Source organism: Colossoma macropomum, unplaced genomic scaffold (assembly GCF_904425465.1).
Source record: "Colossoma macropomum unplaced genomic scaffold, Colossoma_macropomum, whole genome shotgun sequence".
NCBI classification, from domain to species: domain Eukaryota; kingdom Metazoa; phylum Chordata; class Actinopteri; order Characiformes; family Serrasalmidae; genus Colossoma; species Colossoma macropomum.
The window spans coordinates 338,982-361,629 of NW_023495958.1; the positions used below are offsets into that span (position 1 = coordinate 338,982).

The window sequence follows — 22,648 nt, forward strand, 5'->3', positions numbered from 1 at the left end:
AGACTGCTAATTTATGGTCTCAAGTCGAGCACTACAGCACTAAATATTTGATTATGGAACATGACAAAATATTAGATTTACTGATATAAGTGGTACCATGAAAATGTGCCACCACTATTATTAATACCAATATGGTAAATACTAATAAATATTTTTGTTTGGTTCTAAACACCTGGTTGCTTAAAAATTCACTGTAGGGAAATGTTCCTCTATAAATCATGTCATATTAAGCTACAGAGCTGATACGAGTGAAAGTGACTTTTAATGTGCTTAGTACAGATTTTGATGCTACTGTATAATAAGAGATGTGAAGTGTTCTGTGTGCAATAACCTACAGCACAAGAGACTTTGTAGACCAGGGGTGTCAGACTCTACCACTAAAAGGGCCATATTAAAAATCTCAACTAATACGTGGGCCAGCTGTGTTATTTTATTTTCACTTAACATTTTGCCATGACTCCAACTGGCCACTGATTATCCAAAATATGTCAAAACTACAACAGCAAAATACAGGCACTGAACACATGAACACCTCCAAAATAATTTTAAATGAAAAAATGTTTTAGATAAAACAACAGACTACACTAGCTGTAGATAACTGTTAAACTAGAACTAGACACCTAGGATCTTTTTTGTTTTGTTTTTTTGTGATTCTGTCCTATAGATCGTTGTTGGGGAGGGGGTGGGAGCACACGTTACGCTGCAGTGCATGCTGGGAACGGTAGTGCAGGTCATGGCAAAATGGGCTAATGTTAACAGAAAACTGAAATGATCTTGTGGGCTGAATAGGATTGTGCCACACGTGCACAGAAACACAATGTAAAGTCTTTCATTAAAAAACGAGTCCCATCCCAAGCCTTCCACCTAATTCGAAACCTGGTTTGCATTACTGCCATTCTTCATGTCTCTACTTCTTCTTTATTTTACCACACACAAACACACACACACACGCACACACACACACACACACACACACACACACACACACACACACACACACACACATCCAGTCTTCAACATACAGGCCCATGTTTCTCACTTTCTGTTTCTCTCTCTACGACACACAGGGCTTTCACACTTGGGCTTAGCAGTTCCTCTGGTATTATTTCCTGCTCAGTCATTTTTACATCAATGACATTCACACCAGCACATGAACAATTAACCTCATAGACAGTTCAGCAGTGCAGTCAGAGAAAAACAGAGAGAGAAAATGGAAGAGGGAGTCTATGATGATGTGGGCAGTTTTGAGCTGAGAGAGATGGACAGAGGAGAGAGAGTGGAGATGATGGTGGATATTTATGTGAGCGCAGACGCTGTTAGAGCTCAGGAGACCAACACACAGAGGGAGACAAAGGTGCAGCAGACAGGTAGGTGCACAAACTCTGAGCATTTTAGTTAAAAAGTTTTTAAAGTCACTTTTTATTATTCGGTCTACTCTTTATCAGATGTTAGAACAGGAATCAGATGTTCCAGACTGGCTGTGGTGTGTGTGGGGCTGCTGTGTGTTCTCCTACTGACCACCAACATAGTGCTGTACATGTACTGTGAGTGTTTCAAACTCAAACCTTTCCTCTGTCAAATACAGATATACAGAACACATGCTTTACTGTAAGCCTTGTAATTCTCTCAATGCAGACACTAAATTGAAAGAAAGCATCTATTCCCTGAGAGTAAAGTTCACTGCAGAGAGAGAGACCCTCTTATCCAGTATCAGAAACCTGACTGAAGAAAGAGACCAGCTAAAGAGCAGCTACCAGAATCTGACTGAGGAGAAAGAGAAGAAAAAAAATGAGTTTGAAAAGTTAACTGAAGAAATAATCATCTTACAAACCAAACATGAGCAAATACTTTTAAAATGTATTTGTTCTGTTTTAAGGACTGGAAGAAGAATAAAAACAGCTTTTACTTTTTCTCTACCGAGCAGAAGAGCTGGAGTGAGAGCAGGCAGGACTGCAGAGAGAGAGGAGCAGATCTGGTGATCATAAACAGCAGAGAGGAACAGTAAGCTAGCTCATAGCTTATAATGCTAACAATTAGAAAAAAAGGGTTTCTTGAATCTTTACAATCTGACTGCTATTATAATAGGAGTATAAATATGACACTAATTTTACCGTTTAAATAAAGTTTACATAAATCAAGTTTACTAAAATATTTACTAAACATTCTACTATCTTATTTGTATTATTATTATTTAGTAATTACATTTCATTCAGTATTTACAGTTCTAGCACTGTTTGCATAAAGGTCAAAGTAACTACTGTGAAAAGGTTTGCTTGAATGTGTCACTTTGTAAAACGTGGTGCCAATAGATGAATGTTGTGTGTGACGGTCAGATTATAGATGAATGCTGTGTTTGTTTATCAGATTCTGGAAGAAACATGAACCCAACGATGCTAATGACGGGGAGGACTGCGCTGTGTTCACCACTACAGCTGAATACGGCTGGCGAACATGGAACGATATGTTCTGCTCTGTGAGCGAAAACTGGGTTTGTGAATTCAATACAACAAAATGTCACTGAATGTCAAATTCAACTAACACTGTTAAATTACACTAACTGATATTTTAGTGAATCTGTAAACAGGTACTGTGGAAGATTAAAGGGCTTGGGTCATGTTCCCCTTAGGGCAATTTATAATTCCAGTTCTGAATGTAAAAAGCCTGTGTGGGGTGGGCGGAGTTGGCTTACATAATTTTGTACTTGTGTAAATGGAGTCGAGCAGCCAAAACATTTTTGGTTTCCACATTTTCAACTTTAGTTTAAAACTGGAGCTGCTTTAAACACTGGAAGTCAATAATCACCCAAACTGTATCCACAAATACAGTCCAACATTTTCAAATGTTTGCCTTGAATCATGTCAGAAAGTGATGTAAACTATTAAAAAAAATAGTACATTGGCATGGATAGACTTTACTTTCACATTTAACATGAAATTGGAGCTACATTTTCATCCTTTCAGGTACTCTTCTGTCTCCAAACACTGGGAGGCTGAAAGCAGGAGCACATTGTAAAACATCAGGTTCAAACATGTACAACTGAGACTCATTTGTGCAGAAAAACAGTTGGTGTAGTGTAGTGGGTAACACCTCTGCCTTCTGTGATGAAGACTGAGATTCAATCCCCACCTGGCCAAGTACCCTATACTATACCAATAAGAGTCCTTGGGCAAGACTCCTAACAGTACCTTCGCCTACCTGAGTAAAATTGTAAGTCGCTCCGGATAAAAGTGTCTGCCAAATGCCCGAAATCTAAAACTGTGGTTCTCACATTTGTAATTACACACTGTACTGATTTTCTGAGTACACTGGTATTGTGAAATCTCTCAGCCCCATCTTTGGTTGTGTTGTGTGAAATGAAACCAAATTGGGCCAATAAAGAAGAGATTCTGTTTATCCTAAATGGCTGCCCTTCTTTTGGCTACACAGAGAAGATTGTATTTCCTTTTTATAAGTTCACAGTGAGTCATACTGTGTTCTAATCCACATCTTTTTAGGCATTTTCGGAAATGTTTTGGGTGAATATTGACTTCCAGCGTTTGTTAGCAACATTAACCTTGTAGCTCCTGTTCTAAACTAAAGTAAAATACACAAAATACAGACGCTAAACACTTCTTGGCTGATCAGCTGAATTTGGCATAAGTGGAAAATCATGTAAATCTGATTTTTGATGAACTTTTCCTTCATGTGAAAGTGTGAGAGCTGTGTTAAAAGGGAAGTATGGAGCCAAAATATTTGAGTCACAGTGAAAATGTAAACTTTCGCAAGCATATAAAAGTAAAATGTAAATATTGTAAGAAATAAATAAAAAATTCAAAGTTGTGTGTGATGCAATGTCCAGTGGGCAGTACTGTTCCTTATGAAAGGTCTGGAACTTGAACCAAGCCCGATAGGACCTGACACAATATCGGGGCTCAGGGTGATTCTTCACAATCACGGGCTCGGACTGAGTTTGTGTTTGTTTTCTTATAAACGCTTTTTGTATTATAAGCATTATATAAGTATTATATCTATGTTAAAACTTGTGTGTTTCAGTAAGAGTACAAGTGTTTAATAACACATGTAAAAAACGTACAATGAATGTACAACATGTACAAAATGTACAATTACATTTTATCGTTATCGCAATATGAGTTTCTGCAATAAACACATTGTTAGAGCAGCGATGACAGAACAGTTTAAATTACTTCATCAGAGAGACGTCATTACATTACCAGCACAAACTCCTAGAAGCCTTATGAGCGCCTCTTTGTGCTGGTATTAAAGCCTACAGAGCCCTGCTGGTGACATCCTATATAAATAATTAACGCATGAGAACAACATCATAATGCATGGCCATGACTCAGTAAGGTGTGGGAACAAGATAATTAAGTCGTGGCCATGAGTTATTGGCATGAGATCAGGCCTTATTAAGCTGCGGTCAAGGCTTAATTATCTCGTCCCCACGACTTTATCTATATGGGATAAAAATGCATCAAACCTCAGGATTGTTCTCACATATTCTGATGTGGGTGGGGTCACATACTGTGATGTGGGTGGGGGAGTTTCCTATCAAACTCAGCTGAGTCAAGGATATGGTTCATAATGCAGCTTTACTGAAAAACTCAACATAAAGGAACAGTTTACAAAGACAGACAGCAGCTCTGTGCTTAGCTTACACCTCCTACTCAGAATATAGCCTAGCTCAAACTGTTAGCTCTACTTTGTTTACAACTCTTTGAAGCTTGCTACAACAAGGCCTAGTCAGTATTCGCCCCCACTCTCAGAATAAGAGTCCTTACTCAGACACACACATAAGGGGGCTTCTAATAGACTGAATTAACCTAAACTTGGCATCAGACTCTTTTTATAACTGCATATGAATTAATGAATTTAAAACTAAACTAAATCCAGGCATGTACTGATGCCGCAATATTTAATAACTCAACACAAATAAAATGAAACAAATGCGTACTTGTTCTTGTGTGCCTCTATAAAAAATAGATGCTTATTTATTTGATAGATATTTATTGGTTTTTGTAGCTTTTATAGTAAAAGCTGTTGAGGTAATGTTGACTGTATCTCAGCCTTTCAGCGCACAACAAATCTGCTTGTAATTCTGTATTCTGCTATTTGGTTAAAGGAGATGTTAGCTAGCCTTCTGTTTACACATCAAAAAAAAAGTCTGTACTTGCATCACATCCAGTCAGAGGCTCACTATTCAACAATAATTTATCACTTCCTAATTCGTTCAGCTCAATTCAGCTCAGATTCTCCATCTGCTATATACTAGTACTACCATAGCTCTTTCTTCATAAGAGTTGAGGCTTCTCTAGGTAACCTCTGTATATAAGGTAGCGACGCTGGTGTTGCGCTTTGAGTCTTTGTGTGAACAGGAAGCAATTTCTGAGTGTGAATGTGGTTTTAGTGTGAATGACATCCTTCACCTTTTCTTTAAAAGTACCTTTTAGGTGCCCAAAAAGTTTTTTCCTTACTTTTAAAAAAAAAAGAAAATTAATATTTAATAGCTGTTTATGTATTTTGCTTAGAGAACTAGTGTTGCTTTTTACTGTATCAGGTGAAAGCGACGTACACTGAAAAAAGCCCAGTGTGCTCCTTTGTACTTATTTCCTGTTTAAAGGGTTTTAATAAACCGCAGTAGTTTCAGTGCATCACATGCTGCTGCTGCAGAAGAGACAACTTCATGTGTAATCAGTCAGAAAGTGAGAGAATGACACAGGGAACCTATGAAGATGTGGGCAGCTTTGAGCTTTGTAGTTCTACAATTACAGACTGTAGTTCATCTGTTTCTCTGCATATTTTGTTACTCCCCTTTCACCCTGTTCTTCAATGGTCAGGACCCCCACAGGACCACCACAGAGCAGGTATTATTTGGATGGTGGATCATCAGACTCAGCAGTGCTGCTGGAATTTTTAAACACTGTGCCCACTCACTGTCCACTCTCTTAGACACTCCTATCTTGTTGGTCCACCTTGTAGATGTAAAGTCAGAGACGATAGCTCATCTGCTGCTGCACAGTTTGTGTTGGTCCCTAGTCTCTAGTCCTTCATCAGTGGTCACAGGACGCTGCCCACAGGATGCTGTTGGCTGGATATTTTTGGTTGGTGGACTATTCTCAGTCCAGCAGTGACAGTGAGGTGTTTAAAAACTCCTGGACAAGACACACTAACACACTCCCACCACCTTAATGTCACTGCAGTGCTGAGAATGATCCACCACTCAAATAGTACCTGTTCTATGGTGGTCTTGTGGGGGTCCTGACCACTGAAGAACAGGGTAAAAGGGGTGCTAACAAAGTATGCAGAGAAACAGTCTGGAATTGTAGAACTACAAAGTGCACCTTTACAGTAAGTGGCGTTGATAAAATGGACAAACACTACAGAAACAAGGAGGTGGTTATAATGTTATGTCTGATATTTATATCCTGTATATGTCAAAAACCTGATACAGTACTACAGGGCAGGGGCGCAACTAGACTGCCAACATCCAGGACTGAGCCAGTCAGACCCAGCTCAAGACCGGCCTCATCCTCCTCAGCTCTCATATCACTGTTTAACAAACATTTCTAACTTTTAAGCTCTTTCACAGACATACTTTGGTCAAAAGATGTGCCTGAGTGTTTTTAAAAGACATCCCATACCATGACAGAAGGCACAATGTTGTTTTCTACTCATCTTCAAAGCCAGAAGTTCAAACTAAAAAATTCTGGCAATACCTTTATCTAAAAAGGCACAAACTGCATGCATAATTCCCAGGTGATTAAAAATAAATATATCTGTGTCTGCTGGTGCCCCATATATTCAGAACAATAATATATACACACTACATTATTTCAACTCCTTGTGTTGCTTTGTGCCAGCTCTCACCTCATCTGCTGGTTTGTGTTGCTTGTATGGTCAGTTCTTGTCCTCTCTCAGCTGCTTTTGTGTTAAGATGCTCTCCAACATCTTCTACCCTCTGTTGATGTAACATTTACTTCATTACTTTAAAATAAAAGTACCATTAGCCAAAAATGAAGTGCCTGTATGTACAACCCGGCCACACACACAATATATCTGTATGAACTGCTACCTGGAATCTCATCAGAACTATATGCCAATAAGAGTTGTTTTCCCTATATTTACCTTTTCGTGCTGCTGTTCCTTCTTCCTGGCACTCCTTGCACCTTGAGAACCTTAAAAAATGTCAAAATAAAATGAAGCGGAGGGGCTTCTTTGTCGAAATCTCCGCTCCCCCTTAAATGGTGCATCAGTTCCACTCACGCGTCTACATTCTGCTGCACCATTTAAGGTGGAACGGAAAGAATTCAAATAAAAAGTCAAATTCAGTCCTAACAAAAAAGTCAACTAACAGAACTGGCGCTATGGACAATAATTAATGAGCTCATGTTACAACGGTTCACTAACATTAGTGTGTTGCGACGTTACGGCTGAAATAAATAACAATTAACGTTGACGGTGTTTGGTTAACAACCTGGTGAACAAAATAGCCTGTCTGCCGTTAGCTGGTGCTGCTTCATAGCTAACAAGCTAACGTTAGCTGAGGTTACAGCTCAGTTTGAAATAGATTAAAATTCAAATAATGCTCGTCTATTTCATTAACTTGTCTGAAATCATTAACTTGTCTTAAACCTGCTGAACTGTAAAACTTAACAAAAGTACTACACACAAGGACAGCATTTATCTTACGTTTCTCACTTCTTTTCAAACTTTAATCGTAGCAATGCAGTCATCACCGCTCACACTGTCGCCTCCTGAGATCCAACTTGTGGTGTGTCGACTCTTTGAATCGGCTCTTTTAGGTGAACAATGGGAGCAGACTCGCACTGAAGAGCTGATTTATTCATTATTTTTAAATTCAGGTTGAGATGTTTAGAATTTATGAGGCTGTAGCTGAGAATTCCTAATCATTCTCTGGGATTGTTTCAGGACCCCCTCCTGGATCTCTGTTATGGTACATTGGATCAGTACCCTCATTATCCCCAATGCCTGTTGTGTTAATTTGGCTCTGGTTTTGCTCTTAGCTGTGTTACCAAGTGTGCCTCATCAGTTCTTCAGATTTTTTACTTTAATTTGATTTTTGACCTGCCTTTGTTTGTGACTGCTTTATGGATTTGCCCACATTTAACCTTCGTTCCTGTCCCCTGCCTCTCAAAATTCATCGCGTTTTGTTCATTAATTAATTAAAATGTAGATGAACTCAGATTTGCTGAAAATGAAATAAATAATATTGCTAAAAGTGCCACTGAATGAAGAACCGTTTGGGAGGCGAAAGAGCCGAGTCTTCTATGTGAGCCGAACCGATTTATCTGACTCACTGAAGAGAGCCTCAATGTTCATCACTGTTGGAGAGTCGATTCCAAAAGAATCGTTCGACTCTAATACGTCTAGTACCAGGGGTTCCTTCACTCACTTCACCTGCTGCTTTGACGCCCATCCATCCATCCATACAGTCTTTAAACATACCTTTATTTTAGTATGACTACCAAAGTGCTTTTTATTCCATTTTAGAAGTGTAACAAGGTATAACTCTAAGCTTTCTCTGCACGCATGCTACAATACTCCACTACAATAGGAAATGGCTCATGTGGTTGAACGTCATGACTGCTTACAGATTAGAACGATCACAATAAGCAGCGTTTCACAGCAATGCTGCCCCCTTCTGGTCATTTATTTTTTTTTACAATCCACAAAAGCTCATTCTGTTTCTAAAGCTCTGACAATATAAAGGTTCCAAAACTGTTAAACATTTTAATTAACATGTGATATAAATAAAAACAAACCAAAGTTATACCAATAAAATAATCACAATCACTGATTCTAACAGAAATAATGTTAGAAAATCAGAAATATCTCATAGTTTTGTTGCTGTAGAAACAATCATCAGGCCAAAATGTTCTGTATGTTCATACAGATCCTCTTCAAGTTTCCATGGTCCTAATGGTCTGTTAGATGAATGGAGAATGGAAAATACTTGCTGATGTTTCAACAAGTATCATTTAGAGAAACTGTTTTTTTTTTTCATTTGCTTCCTACAACTACGTAAAAGAAGACTGTGCAACAACAACAAAACATTTTCTTCATTAATACAGTCACAAATGTAACTTCAAATGGAAAATTGAGCAGCTTTCTTTTAGCTGGAATTTCCACCATATAATTATATTTCCAAATATGTGCACTTGTTTTACAAAATTACAGGCATTTATATGATTATATATTTGAGCAAATGTTCAGGAAATACTCATCATGTAACATCAACAATGACTAGCAGTTTTTCTGTTTTACTCTTGAGGAACCAGGTGAAAAAACACACCGAGGATTTTGTTCAAATCTTAATCTTAAAAGCTCTGGCAGAAATCGTTAGCTTATTAAGTCTGACAGTAGGAGATCACATTATGATTTAATAGTTACATGCTGTCCCAGCCCGTTTGATTAGCTAGAATTTCTTTACTGTCTGTTGCAGACCAGTGTTGTAGGCAGAAATAAAATATCAGCTAGACCTGTGAAAAGTGAGTAGGTCAACTTGGTACATTCCATTTCCCAAAATGACATTGCGGCATATTAGCATAATATTAGGCTATAGCCTATTTCTGACAGTTTTGCAGTCATTACCCTACATAATCAAACATTTTCACCCCCGTGATGATTCAAAACAACAGCAATAAATCAGAAAGTTGATTCACATAAACACAACTAGCACTACAACACCCTTTATTTTAAAGACTATAAAGCATTCGTCTGCTCACCACAGGCACGTTTACCCAATGACAGGACATAACAAAGTTTAAATTAAACAGCTGACATGTACAAAGATGCAATAAAAACACAGCAAACAAAACAACCTTAAAAACCTAAACCTAATCATCCCTAGGCTAAAGCATACTGCTGCAGCAAGCATGAAAAATGTTTACATTTTACATTTATGTCTTATCGCTAATGACTCAATGCACTGAAGTAATAGTAGTTGTTTGCTTGGACATTTGCACAAAGCCTACGTCAGCTCTTGTGGCAAAACAGCATTGTAAGCTAGATCTTAGAAAACTGGAGCTTCAAATTTAACCACTGGCATGTTAATGACATACTGAAGGCTTGAGGAAAGGGCGGATAGCAGTGGTCACTAAGCAGTGATTAGAAGGCTAAGAAAAGTAGGCAAAGCTTTATGGAAAATGCATGATTTGACTGACCATAATACATTGACAGCCCACCCAGAAAACAAATAAAATGTCATTATGTTAAAAAAAAACCTTAATAAATATTATTTCCTTATGTTTGAGTAGCCTGTGGTCAATTTTACCCTGCTTAAAACATGAAATGTTACTGTTGTTAAATGTACTGTTCCTTTTGGTTTTTGTAATGTTTTTTTTTGTTTTGTGATGGGTTGATATCACAGTGTAAAGGTTCCTAATAGTTTAATTTGTGATCGATTTCAGATGCATATGATGGTTTTCTAATAGGATCTGAAGGTGTTCTTTGGAGTTTTGGAGATACAGATATCAAGTCTTCATTTAAACAGTCAGGATTATGATCGCTGTAAAACAGTGACAAATGTTTAGATTTTCTCATAATTGCTTACGCCGGCCACCTAGTGGCCCATGTCCATAAAAAACACTGGATGGTCTGGGCCTGTATATGGATACATATATATATGCATACAACAAGACCAAACATAGTTATACTTGATCACTAGTAAGGTAGCGTTATCCTTTATATTTATTAGATTTAAGCATCAATTAATTTTCATTTTTGCATACAGAATAATACAACGGGGCTTCCAAGTAGGATTTCACTTAGAACCCTCAGATGTTTAGAAATGCCTCTGCATACGGTGCGATGTAAAAGTCACAGACCATCCTTCATATATTTAATTTACAGTCAAAATAAACACAACTTAGTCATTCATTCATATTTTTGCTTCAATGCCATAATCCATTTATACTTAGGCAAAAGAAAAAGTGAAAAAAAGGAGTTTCCAAAATTTTTGCATTGTTTAAAGATACAGAGAAAACAGGACTCCTAACAAGCATACAAGAGCTGGTAGACCACCAAATCTGTCCTCATCAGAAAAACAGCACTTAAAGCTCTCATGTTTGAGAGAGAGGAGAAAATCAAGCTGCTTCAGACCTGAAAAAATCCACAGGTGTTTCTGTCCATCCTTCCACTGTGAGAAGACAACTCAACACTATGAGTCTAAAAGGACGTGTAGCTGTCAAGAAGCAGTTACTGAGAAAAAAGAACACCCCATCTTAATCAAATAATGCTCCTGGTGCTCTCAGAACAAAGGACTGACCACTCCAGCGTCCAGACCTCAGCATCACAGACTGTGTTTTCGGATCACTTGGATGGTGAGAAGCAGAAAATGCAACAAATTAGGACTGAACTTTGGAAGTGTTTAAATATTTCTCTGCAGATTTGTTTGAGAAACTGAAAGCAAGTCTCCTGAAAAGAATAGTAGCTGGCAGAGTGCACACACTAAACACTGACAATATATATATAGTTGTTGAGGCTTCTGAGTAATTTAACTGTTTAATGTTTCTGCTTTTTTCTCACAACTGAAAAAAAAAACTGACTTGTACTTAATGACTGTTTTGACTTGAAATTAAACAACAGACATATAGTATCTGACTTTTCCACAGCACTGCATATCTATAGGCCTCTGTCTCTCACTGTCTCTCTGTCTCACACAATAGTTTCCACATGTATCTTTGAGCTGATGTGCGCAGCAAAGACAGCACAGATATATTTTAGGCCTGTTTTCACACCTCTGTGGTCAACAGCTTCTGATGTCATTTCTTGTCCTAGCCATTTCTTTACTGGTGAACTGCAGTGAACACTGCAGTTTCTGTACTAAAGGTTGAGTAGAGTACTAGAGAAACACAGAGAGACAGAGAGCGAGAGAGAGAGAGAGAGAGAGAGAGAATGGCAGAGGGAATCTATAATAATGTGAGCAGTGTTGAGCTGAGTGAAGCAGACAGAGGAGAGAGAGTGGAGAAGACGGTGACGATTTATATGAGTGCAGACGCTGTTAGAGCTCAGGAGACCAACACACAGAGGGAGACAACAACTCAGCAGACAGGTAGAGTAACTCTCAGTGCACAAACTCTCAGTGTGTTCACAATGAGAACTTCTTCTAAGTCAGTTCACTCTTTATCAGTTGTTAGAACAGGAATCAGATGTTCCAGACTGGCTGTGGTGTGTGTGGGGCTGCTGTGTGTTCTCCTGCTGACCACCAACATAGTGCTGTATATGTACTGTGAGTGTTTCAGTCTTAAACACAAATATTTCATCTTCCAAATACAGATATACAGAATGCATCTGCTGTAATATAAAAACTGTAATTCTTTCTGAATGTAGATATTAGGGACCAAACCATCATTGCAAACTTAACTGCAGGGAGAGAAACTCTCTTATCCAGTATCAGAAACCTGACTGAAGAAAGAGACCAGCTAAAGAGCAGCTACCAGAATCTGACTGAGGAGAAAGAGCAGATAAACAACACTTACAGAAACCTCATTCAGGAATATCACATTTTACAGACCAAATTTCATCATTTAGTGAAGCTGATTGGTGAGTGAAACACCATCCTCACAGTAAAAACACAAATATTCCTTCATGCTTCTAAAATACGTTTGTTCTCATTGCTCTGTTGTAGAGAAAAGCTGTTTTAAAGAATTGAAGACTTTTGGAAGCAGCTTTTACTTTTTCTCCACTGAGAATAAGAGCTGGAGTGAGAGCAGACAGGACTGCAGAGAGGGAGGAGCAGATCTTGTGATCATAAATAGCAAAGAAGAACAGGTCAGTTGGGGGGGTTGTAATTTTATGTATTGCTTACTATTGATTATTATTTATTAATTTAGTTTTTTTTTCAGATGTTCCTCATTGACCAAAAGAATGAGAGAATTTCTGGATTGGTCTGACTGATGAAGACACAGAAAATACATGGAAGTGGGTGGACGGCCAACCACTGACTGACGAGTATGTCAAGATAAGATACAAACAAGTAGTTAAAATCGATGTAACACATAATTCTTCCCTTTTCTATTCATTATCTTGTATTGCATTTATATTTAAAGTAAAGCTACCATTTTCTCTGAGAGTTTATGAAGGTGTTCTTGTACAGAACTGACACTGTATAGAGTAAAGACCCTCAGTAGCTGCTGTGAACTGGTTTATTTTGAGTTCTTGCTTTGTAACATGTGATGATTACAGATTAATGCTGTGTCTGATTGTCAGATTCTGGAGGAACAGTGAACCCAACAATGGTGGTGGTGAGGAGGACTGTGCTATTTTCACCACTGCAGACAAAGACAGTCAGCGAACATGGAACGATCTTTCCTGCTCAGGGAGAGAAAACTGGATGTGTGAATTCAATCTGACCAACTTCCACCAGAATACTTCAACTAAACATTATTAGATGTTCACTGTTAATCTTGGGATAAAGGCATAATCAGAGGCTTTAGAAGCTGTTGAACTGAAATTTAGAGAATACAGGACTTGAGCATGTTACTTTGACACAAATATAATTCACAAACAAAATTCTAAATGAGAACCAACAGATGTTACAGATGTTTTTTGTTTTTGACAAAAATATATTGCAATTATCTATTTTTTATTGTTAGTTGTGATATTGCTTTTAAAAAATAAAAATCAAATGATATAGTTTACATGAAGTAGACAGGATGTTTAAATGTATTCATGAAGGTTTAAAGACATTACAAATTGAATAGACACTTTTGTTATCAGTTATAGAGTTTCTGCTATTTTAACTGTATCTTATAAACATGCTGTACATTGATGGACCTCTGTTACCATGGGGACTGAAGGGGTGGAGCCTGTACCACCATGATTTTCCATTGGCTGAATGTGCTGCAGGCTGGATGTGGGGTGTGTTCAACACAAAATATAGTTAGCTTCATAAACACACTGTAGGACCTTTTTAAAACAGCCATAGACGGTTTCACTTATACACAGTTTTCTCTGAGTTTGAGGCTGCATCATCCCAACATTTACTCCCTGATCAGTTAAACTATGTAGCTTGAGCTAAAGTGCTATGATGGTTTAAACTCTTACCGTTCAAGGCCTACTATATGTAAAAATATTGCAGCTTTAAGTTATAATCTGTGTGTGTGTGTGTGTGTGTGGTCTGTGTTAGACATGAGGCAAATAATATAACAGAAATCTGGCGTGTCAATGGTAATGCAGCATGTCTCCTTCTTTGATCTGTTTTTTAATACTGGACAAGAGGGTCTCCCTCTGTGCAGTGAAGTGGGACACAGAAGACATTGCGCATGCAGGCAAGTGCTCTTTTACTGAACAGGCAGCAAGAGGAAACCACCACCCAACAGGGCTGAATGAGAGGGCATAGTGGGACGGAACAGCAGCAGTGGCAAAAGTACCTTATTTAGCATGGAGGACTAGGCCTCACAGAGATCTGGCCAGCACAAGTGCCAAACAACTTGAGGCGACAGCAGCAGCGATTCTGTTCCACTTGGCCACTTGGCTTTGTTTGCTGCCCACCGTGCTGCCAATGCTGGCGAGGGTGCTGCTGGGGTGCGCTGCCATGCTACCCTGCTAGCACCACAACCAGCCTAGGCTCAGGTCATTGAAGGGCATGGTGTGTCCCTCTTTCTGCAGTGCAGCACACCTGTTGCTTTGTTGCACCACTTTCATGGCTTCTCTTTCAATGGATTCTTTGCCACCATGCCAGACTCACTGCACATGTGGGCAAGTGCTCTTTTATTGAACAGGCAGCAAGGGGGAAACCGAAGCCCCTTGAGAGCCTCTCACATAGTTTCTGCATAATTTTTCAGTTTAAGCTGAACATCTGTTTCAAGTGATCTTTAAGCTGTTGTATGCAACAGAATTAGTATGTAATCCTTTGTTGGCCTTGCTTTGGTTTTCACACCTCAAACGTCATTCTGGGTTCTTCTGACGACATTTCCTGTCCTGGCACTTCTGCATTAGTGCACTCCAGACACTGCAGTCTGTGTAGTGAAGAAGGTTGTAGTTTATATACGGTATGTCACAGTGAGAATGGTGGAGGGAATGTATGCTGGTGTGGGCAGCTTTAAGCTGAGTGAGATGGATTCAGAGAAGATGACAGTGGTCATTTATTTCAGTAAAGATGCTGTTGGAGCTCAGAATACCAGCATAGAAACACAGGACACCAACACACAGACAGAGACGAGGACACAGCAGAGTACAGGTAGAGTAACTCAAACAGAGACGTCAGCATCATTTCTAAGTGTGCTCACAATGAGAACTAAATAAATAAGTGAATGTTTTCTTTATCAGTTGTTAGAAGAGGAAGCAGAAGCTCCAGACTGGCTGTGGTGTGTGTGGGGCTCCTGTGTGTTCACCTGCTGACCACCAGCACAGTGCTGTACATGAACTGTGAGTTTTTCAGTCTGAAGCACAAATATTTCCTCTTTCAAATACAGATATACAGAATACATATGCTATAATAAATGTACAACCCCTATTCCAAAAAAGTTGGGACTTCTGTAACTTGTGTGTAACTAAATGTGAATAAAAACAGAATGCAATGATTTGCAAATCTCATAGATACATATTTTATTTTAATCAGATGTTGAAACTGAGACATTTTACTATTTCATGAAAAACATTAACTCATTTAGAATTTGATGGCAGCAACGCATCTCAAAAAAGTTGGGACAGGATCATGTCTACCTTTGTGTAGCATCCCCTCTTCTTTTAACAACCGTCTGTAAATGTCTGGGAAGTGAGGAGACCAATTGCTGGAGTTTCGGGAGCAGAACGTTGTCCCATTCATGCTCAACAGTCCTGGGTCTTCTTTGACGGATTTTTCATTTCAAGATGCGCCAAATATTTTCTATTAGTGGAAGGTCTGGACTGCAGGCAGGCCAGATTAGCACCTGGACTCAGAAGCCATGCTGTTGTGATGGATGCAGTATGTGGTTTAGCATTGTCTTGCTGAAATAAGCAAGGCCTGAAACAGACGCTGTCTGGATGGCAGCATATTTTGTTGTAAAACCTCTATATACTGTTCAGCATTGATAGTGCCTTTCCAGGTGTGTATGCTGTTCACGCCATAGGCACTAACGCAGCCCCATACCATCAGAGATGCAGGCTTTTGAACTGTGTGCTGATAACAAGCTGGATGGTCTCGCTCCTCTTGAGTCCGCAGGACATGGCGTCCATGGTTTCCATTACAAATTTCAAATTTTGATTCATCTGACCACAGAACAGGTTTCCATTTTGCCTCAGTCTATTTTAAATGAGCTTTGGCCCAGAGAAGATACAGCCTTAACTGGCATTTGTGGCTTGCACAGCAAACTGTGTTCACAGACAGTGATTTCTGGAAGTGTTCCTGTGCCCATGCAGTGATTTCCAGTACAGAATCATGCCTGTTTTCAATGCAGTGCCGTCTGAGGGCCAGAAGATCACAAGTACCCAATATTGACCATCGGCCTTGTCGCTTGTGTACAGGGATTTCTCCAGATTCTCTGAATCTTTTGATGATACTATGTACTGTAGATGGTGGGATTTCCAAAGTCTTCGCAATTTTATGTTGAGGAACATTTCTGAAGTTTTTCCACAATTTTTAGATGCAGTTTTTTGCAGATTGGTGAACCTCTGCCCATCTTTGCCTTTAAGAGACTCTGCCTCTCTAAAATACTTTTTTACACCCAGTCATGTGAGTTAGTTGCAAATTTTATTAGTACCACTTACTTTTCCAGCCTTTGGTTGCCCCGTCTCAACATTTTTAAAATGTGTTGCTGCCATCAAGTTCTAAACTAGTTATTGATTTTCATGAAATGGTAAAATGTCTCACTTTCAACATCTGATTCTATGTTCTATTGTGAATAAAATATAGGTCCGTGAGATTTGCAGATCATTGAATTCTGTTTTTATTTACATTTGTTTACATTTTACACAGCGTCCCAACTTTGTTGGAATTGCAATTCTTCCTGAATGTAGACGTTAATATGAATAAAGTTAACCACCAACCCATTTCTTTGAGTGTAAACTTCACTGCAGGGAGAGAGACCCTCTTATCCAGTATCAGAAACCTGACTGAAGAAAGAGACCAGCTAAAGAGCAGCTACCAGAATCTGACTGAGAAGAAAGAGCAGATAAACAACACTTACAGAATCCTTATTGAGGAAAATCACATCTTACAAACCAAATATGATCATTTAGTGAAGCTGATTGGTGAGTGAAACATCATTCTCACAATTAAGAAGCAAAAATATTCCTTCATGCTTCTAAAATATGTTTGTTCTCATTGCTCTGATGTAGAGAAAAGATGGTTTAAAGAATGGAAGAAGAACAGAAGCAGCTTTTACTTGTTCTCCTCTGGGAAGAAGAGCTGGAGTGAGAGCAGACAGGACTGCAGAGAGAGAGGAGCAGATCTGGTGATCATAAACAGCAAAGAGGAGCAGGTGGGGGGGAAGTAATTTGTCATTTTATTTTCTGATTATTATTGATTATTATTTATTATCTATGTTATTTTTTCAGATGTTCCTCATTGACCAAAAGAATGAGAAGAATTTCTGGATTGGTCTGACTGATGAAGACACAGAAAATACATGGAAGTGGGTGGACAGCCAACCGCTGACTGACAAGTATGTCAAGATACAAAACAGTAGTTAAAATCAATGCAACACATCATTTTTCCCTTTTCTATTCATTATCTCATTGTATTCCATTTATATTTAAAGTAAAACTACCATTTTCTCTGCGAGTTTATAAAGGTGTTCTGGTACAGAACTGACACTGTTTGTATAGAGTAAAGACCCTCAGTAGCTGCTGTGAACTGTTTTAATTTGAGTTCTTGTTTTGTAAACATGATGATTACAGATTAATGCTGTGTCTGATTGTCAGATTCTGGAGGAAGGGTGAACCCAACAATGGTGGTGGTGGTAACCGTGAGGACAGGACTGTGCTGTTTTCACCACTGCAGACAATGACGGTCAGCGAACATGGAACGATCTTTCCTGCTCAGCGACAGAAAACTGGATGTGTGAATTCAATCTGACCAACTTCCACCTGAATACTTCAATTAAACACCTTTAGATTTTCACTGTTAATCTTGGGATAAAGCCTTAATCAGGTAGTTTAGAAGCTGTTGAACTGAAATTTAGCGAATACAGGACTTGAGCATGTTACTTTAACACAAATCACTATTTTAGTTCTAAATTAGTCAGCAGACAAAATACAGATTTTTTTTTTTGTTTACAGCAAATGTATGTGATAATCATTACATTTTCTATTGTTAGTTGTGATATTGCTTTTAATTAAATATAATAAATCTAATTATATTGATTATATGGACTAGACAAAATATTTAAATGATTCCATCATCATTAAAAAGTGAACAGACATTTTTATTATCAGTTATAGAGTTCCTGCTGTTTTAACTGTATCTTACAAACATGCTGTGCATTGATGAACCTCTGTTACCATGGAGACTGAAGGGGTGGAGCCTGTACCACCATGATGTTCCTATGGCTGAATGTGCTGTAGGCTGGATGTGGGGGGTATTCAACACAAGATATAGTTAGTTTCATAAACACACTGTAGAAACTTTTTTAAAACAGCCATAGACGGTTTTCATTATATAAACAGTTTTCTCTGAGTTTGAAATCTGAGTCAAAGGCTGCTCCATCCCAACATTTACTCCCTGATCAGTTAAACTATGTAAAGTGATATGATAGTTTAAACTTTCTTTTAAGGATCAAGGCCTACTGTATGTAAAAATATTGCCGTTTTAAGTTATAATGTGTGTGTTACAACTCCTGCAGAAAAAAAATAAAAAGAAAGCTGGTAATGCAGTATGCCTCCTCCTTCTTTTTTTTTAACCGGACAAGAGGGTCTCCTTCTCTGTAGTGAAGTGGACTCCAGACAAAAAATGATTGGGAATGGATGGTCCTTTGTTCTCTTTCATGTTAATATCTGCATTGAATTTTTTTTTTACAAAAATGGCATATGGTGCTCTCTAGAAACAGTGTAAACCAATCTTTCTGGCTCTTCATCCAGTCTGAACATGCAGAATGTTCTCTTCTTTCTACAATATGTTTAGTTATTAGTGACTAATTCATTGTTAAAATCTAAGGTATTGTAACACCCTCTCTACAGGGCCTGTGGACTACGCCACCCCTTACTTTACGCCTGGAGATAAGGGGAACTCCGTTAAGAGGGAACCCAACTCGGTTATTGAAGTAACATCAGCTCAGTAACAAACCTAAGATCACTATGTGCAATGCAATGGAGTGGTGTAAAGCATGCCGCCACTAGACTTTACACTATATGGACAAAAGTACTGAGACACCCCTCCTAATTACTGAGTTCAGGTGTTTTAGCCAACTGTTTCAGTTGCTAACAGGTGGATAAAATTAAGCATATAGCTTAACAGTTCCAATGGACAAACACTGGCAGTAGAATGAGTCATACTGATGAGTTCATAGGGTGTCACCTCTGCCACAAGTCAGTTTGTGAAATTTCTGTCCTGCTAGATCTGCCCTGTCAACTGTAAATGGAAGCACCTAGGAGCAACAACAGCTTAACCACAAAGCGGTAGACTATGCAAACTCACAGAGCAGGGCAAATGAGTGCTGAAGTGCACAGTGCCTGTCCTCTGCTGAATCACTCTCTAAAGAGTTCCAAATTGCCTCTGGAAGCAACATCAGCAAAAGAACTGTGCATTAGGAGCTTCACGAAATGGGCTTCCATGACCCAGCAGCTACACACAAACCAGTCAAGTCATAGTTTTTTTATTTTTTTATTTTTTATAACACTTTTTACAACAGACGTTATGACAGCACCAACACTCCCAGTTTACCATAATCCTCTATGTCCATGGACTTCCTAGATCTGCACCCTTTAGCTAACGGGAAAAACTTATTACCAAAGACTTGACTAAACAAGTAGGTTTTTAGCCTAGACTTAAAGACTGAGGCTGTGTCCCGAACACTCACTGGAAGATTATTCCAAAGCTGGGGGGGGCTTTGTATGAAAAGGCTCTACCCCCTGATGCAACTTTAGTAATTCTAGGTACTAATAGTAAGTCAACATCTTGTGATCTAAGTAGGCGTGATGGTTCATAATAAGAGAAAAATTCACTGAGGTACTGAGGGGCCATTTAGGACTTTATATGTCAGTAAAAGAATTCTGTACTCAATGCATAATTTAACTGGCAAAAGTGTAGCTTTCATAAAACTGGGCTGATATGGTCAAACTTTCTGGTTCTTGTAAAGACTCTGACTGCAGCATCCAGAACATCCAGACAGTAGGGCATTACAGTAATCCAGCCTTGAGGCAGTAAATGCATGAACTAGCTTTTCTGCATTGATTGGATTGGTGTAAGGCACGCCACCACTGGACTCTGGAGCAGTGGAAACACATTCTGTGGAGAAACTAATCACGCTTCTCTATCTGGCAGTCTAATGGATGAGTCTGGGTTTGACGAATGCCAGGAGAACATTACCTACCTGACTGTATTGTGCCAACTGTAAAGTTTGGTGGAGGAGGGATAATGTTATGGTGTTGTTTTTCAGGGGTTGGCCTAGAACCCTTAGTTCCAGTGAAGGGAACTCTTAATGAAATCGTAATGCTTCAGAGTACCAAGACATTTTGGACAATTGTATACTTCTAACTTTGTGGGAAACAAAGAAGCTGCTGGTATTCTCAGAACAATGGACTGACCACCCCAGAGTTGAGACCTCAACATCACTGAATGTGTTTGGGATCACGTGGATGGTGAGAAGCAGAAAATGCAGGTAACAAAAATGTGTTGCAGGTAACAAAAAATACTGAAAAAATGACATGCTTCTGTGTAATTTTCCATTAATATGTTGTCTGCTTTTTTCCTGACCCTGAAAACTAAATAACTTGTACTTAATGGCTGTTTTTACTGGAAATTAAACAAATGACAAATGACCTTTTACTTTTCCCAAGTACTATATTTACTGATGGGAGTCTGTTTCTCACTCTTGCTCTCTGTCTCACGCATATGCTAATTAAATGGGTCTAATGTGTTCCTTCATAGCCCATGCATCTTTGAGCTCATATGTGCTGCAGAGAGAGCACAAATATACTTGAGGCCTGTTTTCACACCTCTGTGGTTAAAAGCTCCTCTGACATTGTTTCCTGCCCAGACTCTTCTTTGTTAGTGAACTGCAGTGAACACTGCAGTTTCTGTACTGAAGGTTAAGTAGAGTATTAGAGGAAAACAGAAAAAGAGAGAGAGAGAGAGAGAGAGAGAGAGAGAGAGAGAGAGAATGGAAGAGGGAATCTATAATAATGTGAGCAGTGCTGAGCTGAGTGAAGCAGACAGAGGAGAGAGAGTGGTGAAGACGGTGGAGATTTATATGAGTGCAGACGCTGTTAGAGCTCAGGAGACCAACACACAGAGGGAGACAACAACTCAGCAGACAGGTAGAGTAACTCTCAGTGCACAAACTCTCAGTGTGTTCACAATGAAAACTTCTAAGTCAGTTCACTCTTTATCAGACGTTAGAACAGGAATCAGATGTTCCAGACTGGCTGTGGTGTGTGTGGGGCTGCTGTGTGTTCTCCTGCTGACCACCAACATAGTGCTGTATATGTACTGTGAGTGTTTCAGTCTTAAACACAAATTTCCTATTTTCCAAATACAGATATACAGAATGCATCTGCTATAATATAAAAACTGTAATTCTTTCTGAATGTAGATATTAAAGACCAAACCATCATTGCAAACATCACTGCAGGGAGAGACCAGCTGAAGAGCAGCTACCACAATCTGACCGAGGAGAAAGAGCAGATAAACAAAACTTACAGAAACCAGAAGAGTTGGAGTGAGAGCAGACAAGACTGCAGAGAGAGAGGAGCAGATCTGGTGATAATAAACAGCAGGGAGGAACAGGTGGGGGAGGGAGAGAGAGAGAGAGATAGAGAGAGAAACACATCGTTGCTGTCCAATGAAAAACCAAGTATTTCCAAAATATTAACTTTACAGGAGAAGGCAAAACCACTCTTACCTTTTAATGTAAGTCAGTGTAAAGAGATTTTGTTCCAAGTGATTTTAGAGCATTTCTATTGGTCTATTCATCATGAAATTTTTACACAATGTAAGGACAGCTGGTGTGTTGAAATGATGTAGAAAACTAAAAATCAACAAAAATGGAGATACATGGATTTCATTTGACAGCGACGATATTCATTTCATTCTTGTTTTTTGTTCTTGTTTTTCAGATGCTCCTCATTGACCAAAAAAGGGAGCAGTTTCTGGATTGGTCTGACTGACTGACAGAAAACACATGGAAGTGGGTGGACGGCCAACCGCTGACTGACAAGTATGTCAAAAAAAAAAGTTGCATTCTCTGTTATACACTGTTTTTTTTTATGTCATTTTATATTATTTAAATTTAATGTAGAACTACCACAAACTACATTTCACAGACAGTTTATGAAGGTGTTCTTGTACAGAACTGGCACTGTATAGAGTAAAGACCCTCAGTAGCTGCCGTGAACTGGTTTGAGTTTGTAAACATGTGATGATTACAGATTAATGCTGTGTCAGATTATCAGATTCTGGAGGGAAGGTGAACCGAACAATGCTGATGAGGAGGACTGTGCTGTTTGCACCACTGCAATAAAAGAGAGTCAGAGAACATGGAATGATCTTTCC

General features: G+C 38.9%; 2 protein-coding genes across 2 annotated transcripts; both read left to right on the forward strand.

Moving 5' to 3' along the window:
* The first annotated feature begins 11,871 nt into the window (after positions 1-11,871).
* LOC118803771 (C-type lectin domain family 12 member B-like) lies at positions 11,872-13,548 on the forward strand. The gene is made up of 6 exons (XM_036564266.1): positions 11,872-12,070; positions 12,149-12,247; positions 12,349-12,561; positions 12,647-12,789; positions 12,864-12,969; positions 13,228-13,548. The coding sequence occupies exons 1-5, from the start codon at positions 11,914-11,916 to the stop codon at positions 12,909-12,911; spliced, it is 660 nt and encodes a 219-aa protein (XP_036420159.1). The 5' UTR covers positions 11,872-11,913; the 3' UTR covers positions 12,912-12,969; positions 13,228-13,548.
* A 1,415-nt stretch (positions 13,549-14,963) lies between these two features.
* LOC118803765 (C-type lectin domain family 4 member F-like) lies at positions 14,964-18,020 on the forward strand. The gene is made up of 6 exons (XM_036564257.1): positions 14,964-15,199; positions 15,289-15,387; positions 17,017-17,190; positions 17,278-17,420; positions 17,497-17,603; positions 17,863-18,020. The coding sequence occupies exons 1-6, from the start codon at positions 15,028-15,030 to the stop codon at positions 18,014-18,016; spliced, it is 849 nt and encodes a 282-aa protein (XP_036420150.1). The 5' UTR covers positions 14,964-15,027; the 3' UTR covers positions 18,017-18,020.
* Positions 18,021-22,648: the final 4,628 nt, after the last annotated feature.

What these genes read in the sequence shown, in the direction of transcription:
- LOC118803765 (XM_036564257.1), top strand. Translation starts at nt 15,028, where the DNA reads ATGGTGGAGGGAATGTATGCTGGTGTGGGCAGCTTTAAGCTGAGTGAG. An exon ending in CACAGTGCTGTACATGAACT is followed by an intron (nt 15,388 to 17,016) that starts GTGAGTTTTTCA and finishes ACTTCACTGCAG; the next exon opens with GGAGAGAGACCCTCTTATCC. An exon ending in AGCCAACCGCTGACTGACAA is followed by an intron (nt 17,604 to 17,862) that starts GTATGTCAAGAT and finishes TCTGATTGTCAG; the next exon opens with ATTCTGGAGGAAGGGTGAAC.
- LOC118803771 (XM_036564266.1), top strand. Translation starts at nt 11,914, where the DNA reads ATGGCAGAGGGAATCTATAATAATGTGAGCAGTGTTGAGCTGAGTGAA. An exon ending in GACAACAACTCAGCAGACAG is followed by an intron (nt 12,071 to 12,148) that starts GTAGAGTAACTC and finishes ACTCTTTATCAG; the next exon opens with TTGTTAGAACAGGAATCAGA. An exon ending in CATAGTGCTGTATATGTACT is followed by an intron (nt 12,248 to 12,348) that starts GTGAGTGTTTCA and finishes TTCTGAATGTAG; the next exon opens with ATATTAGGGACCAAACCATC.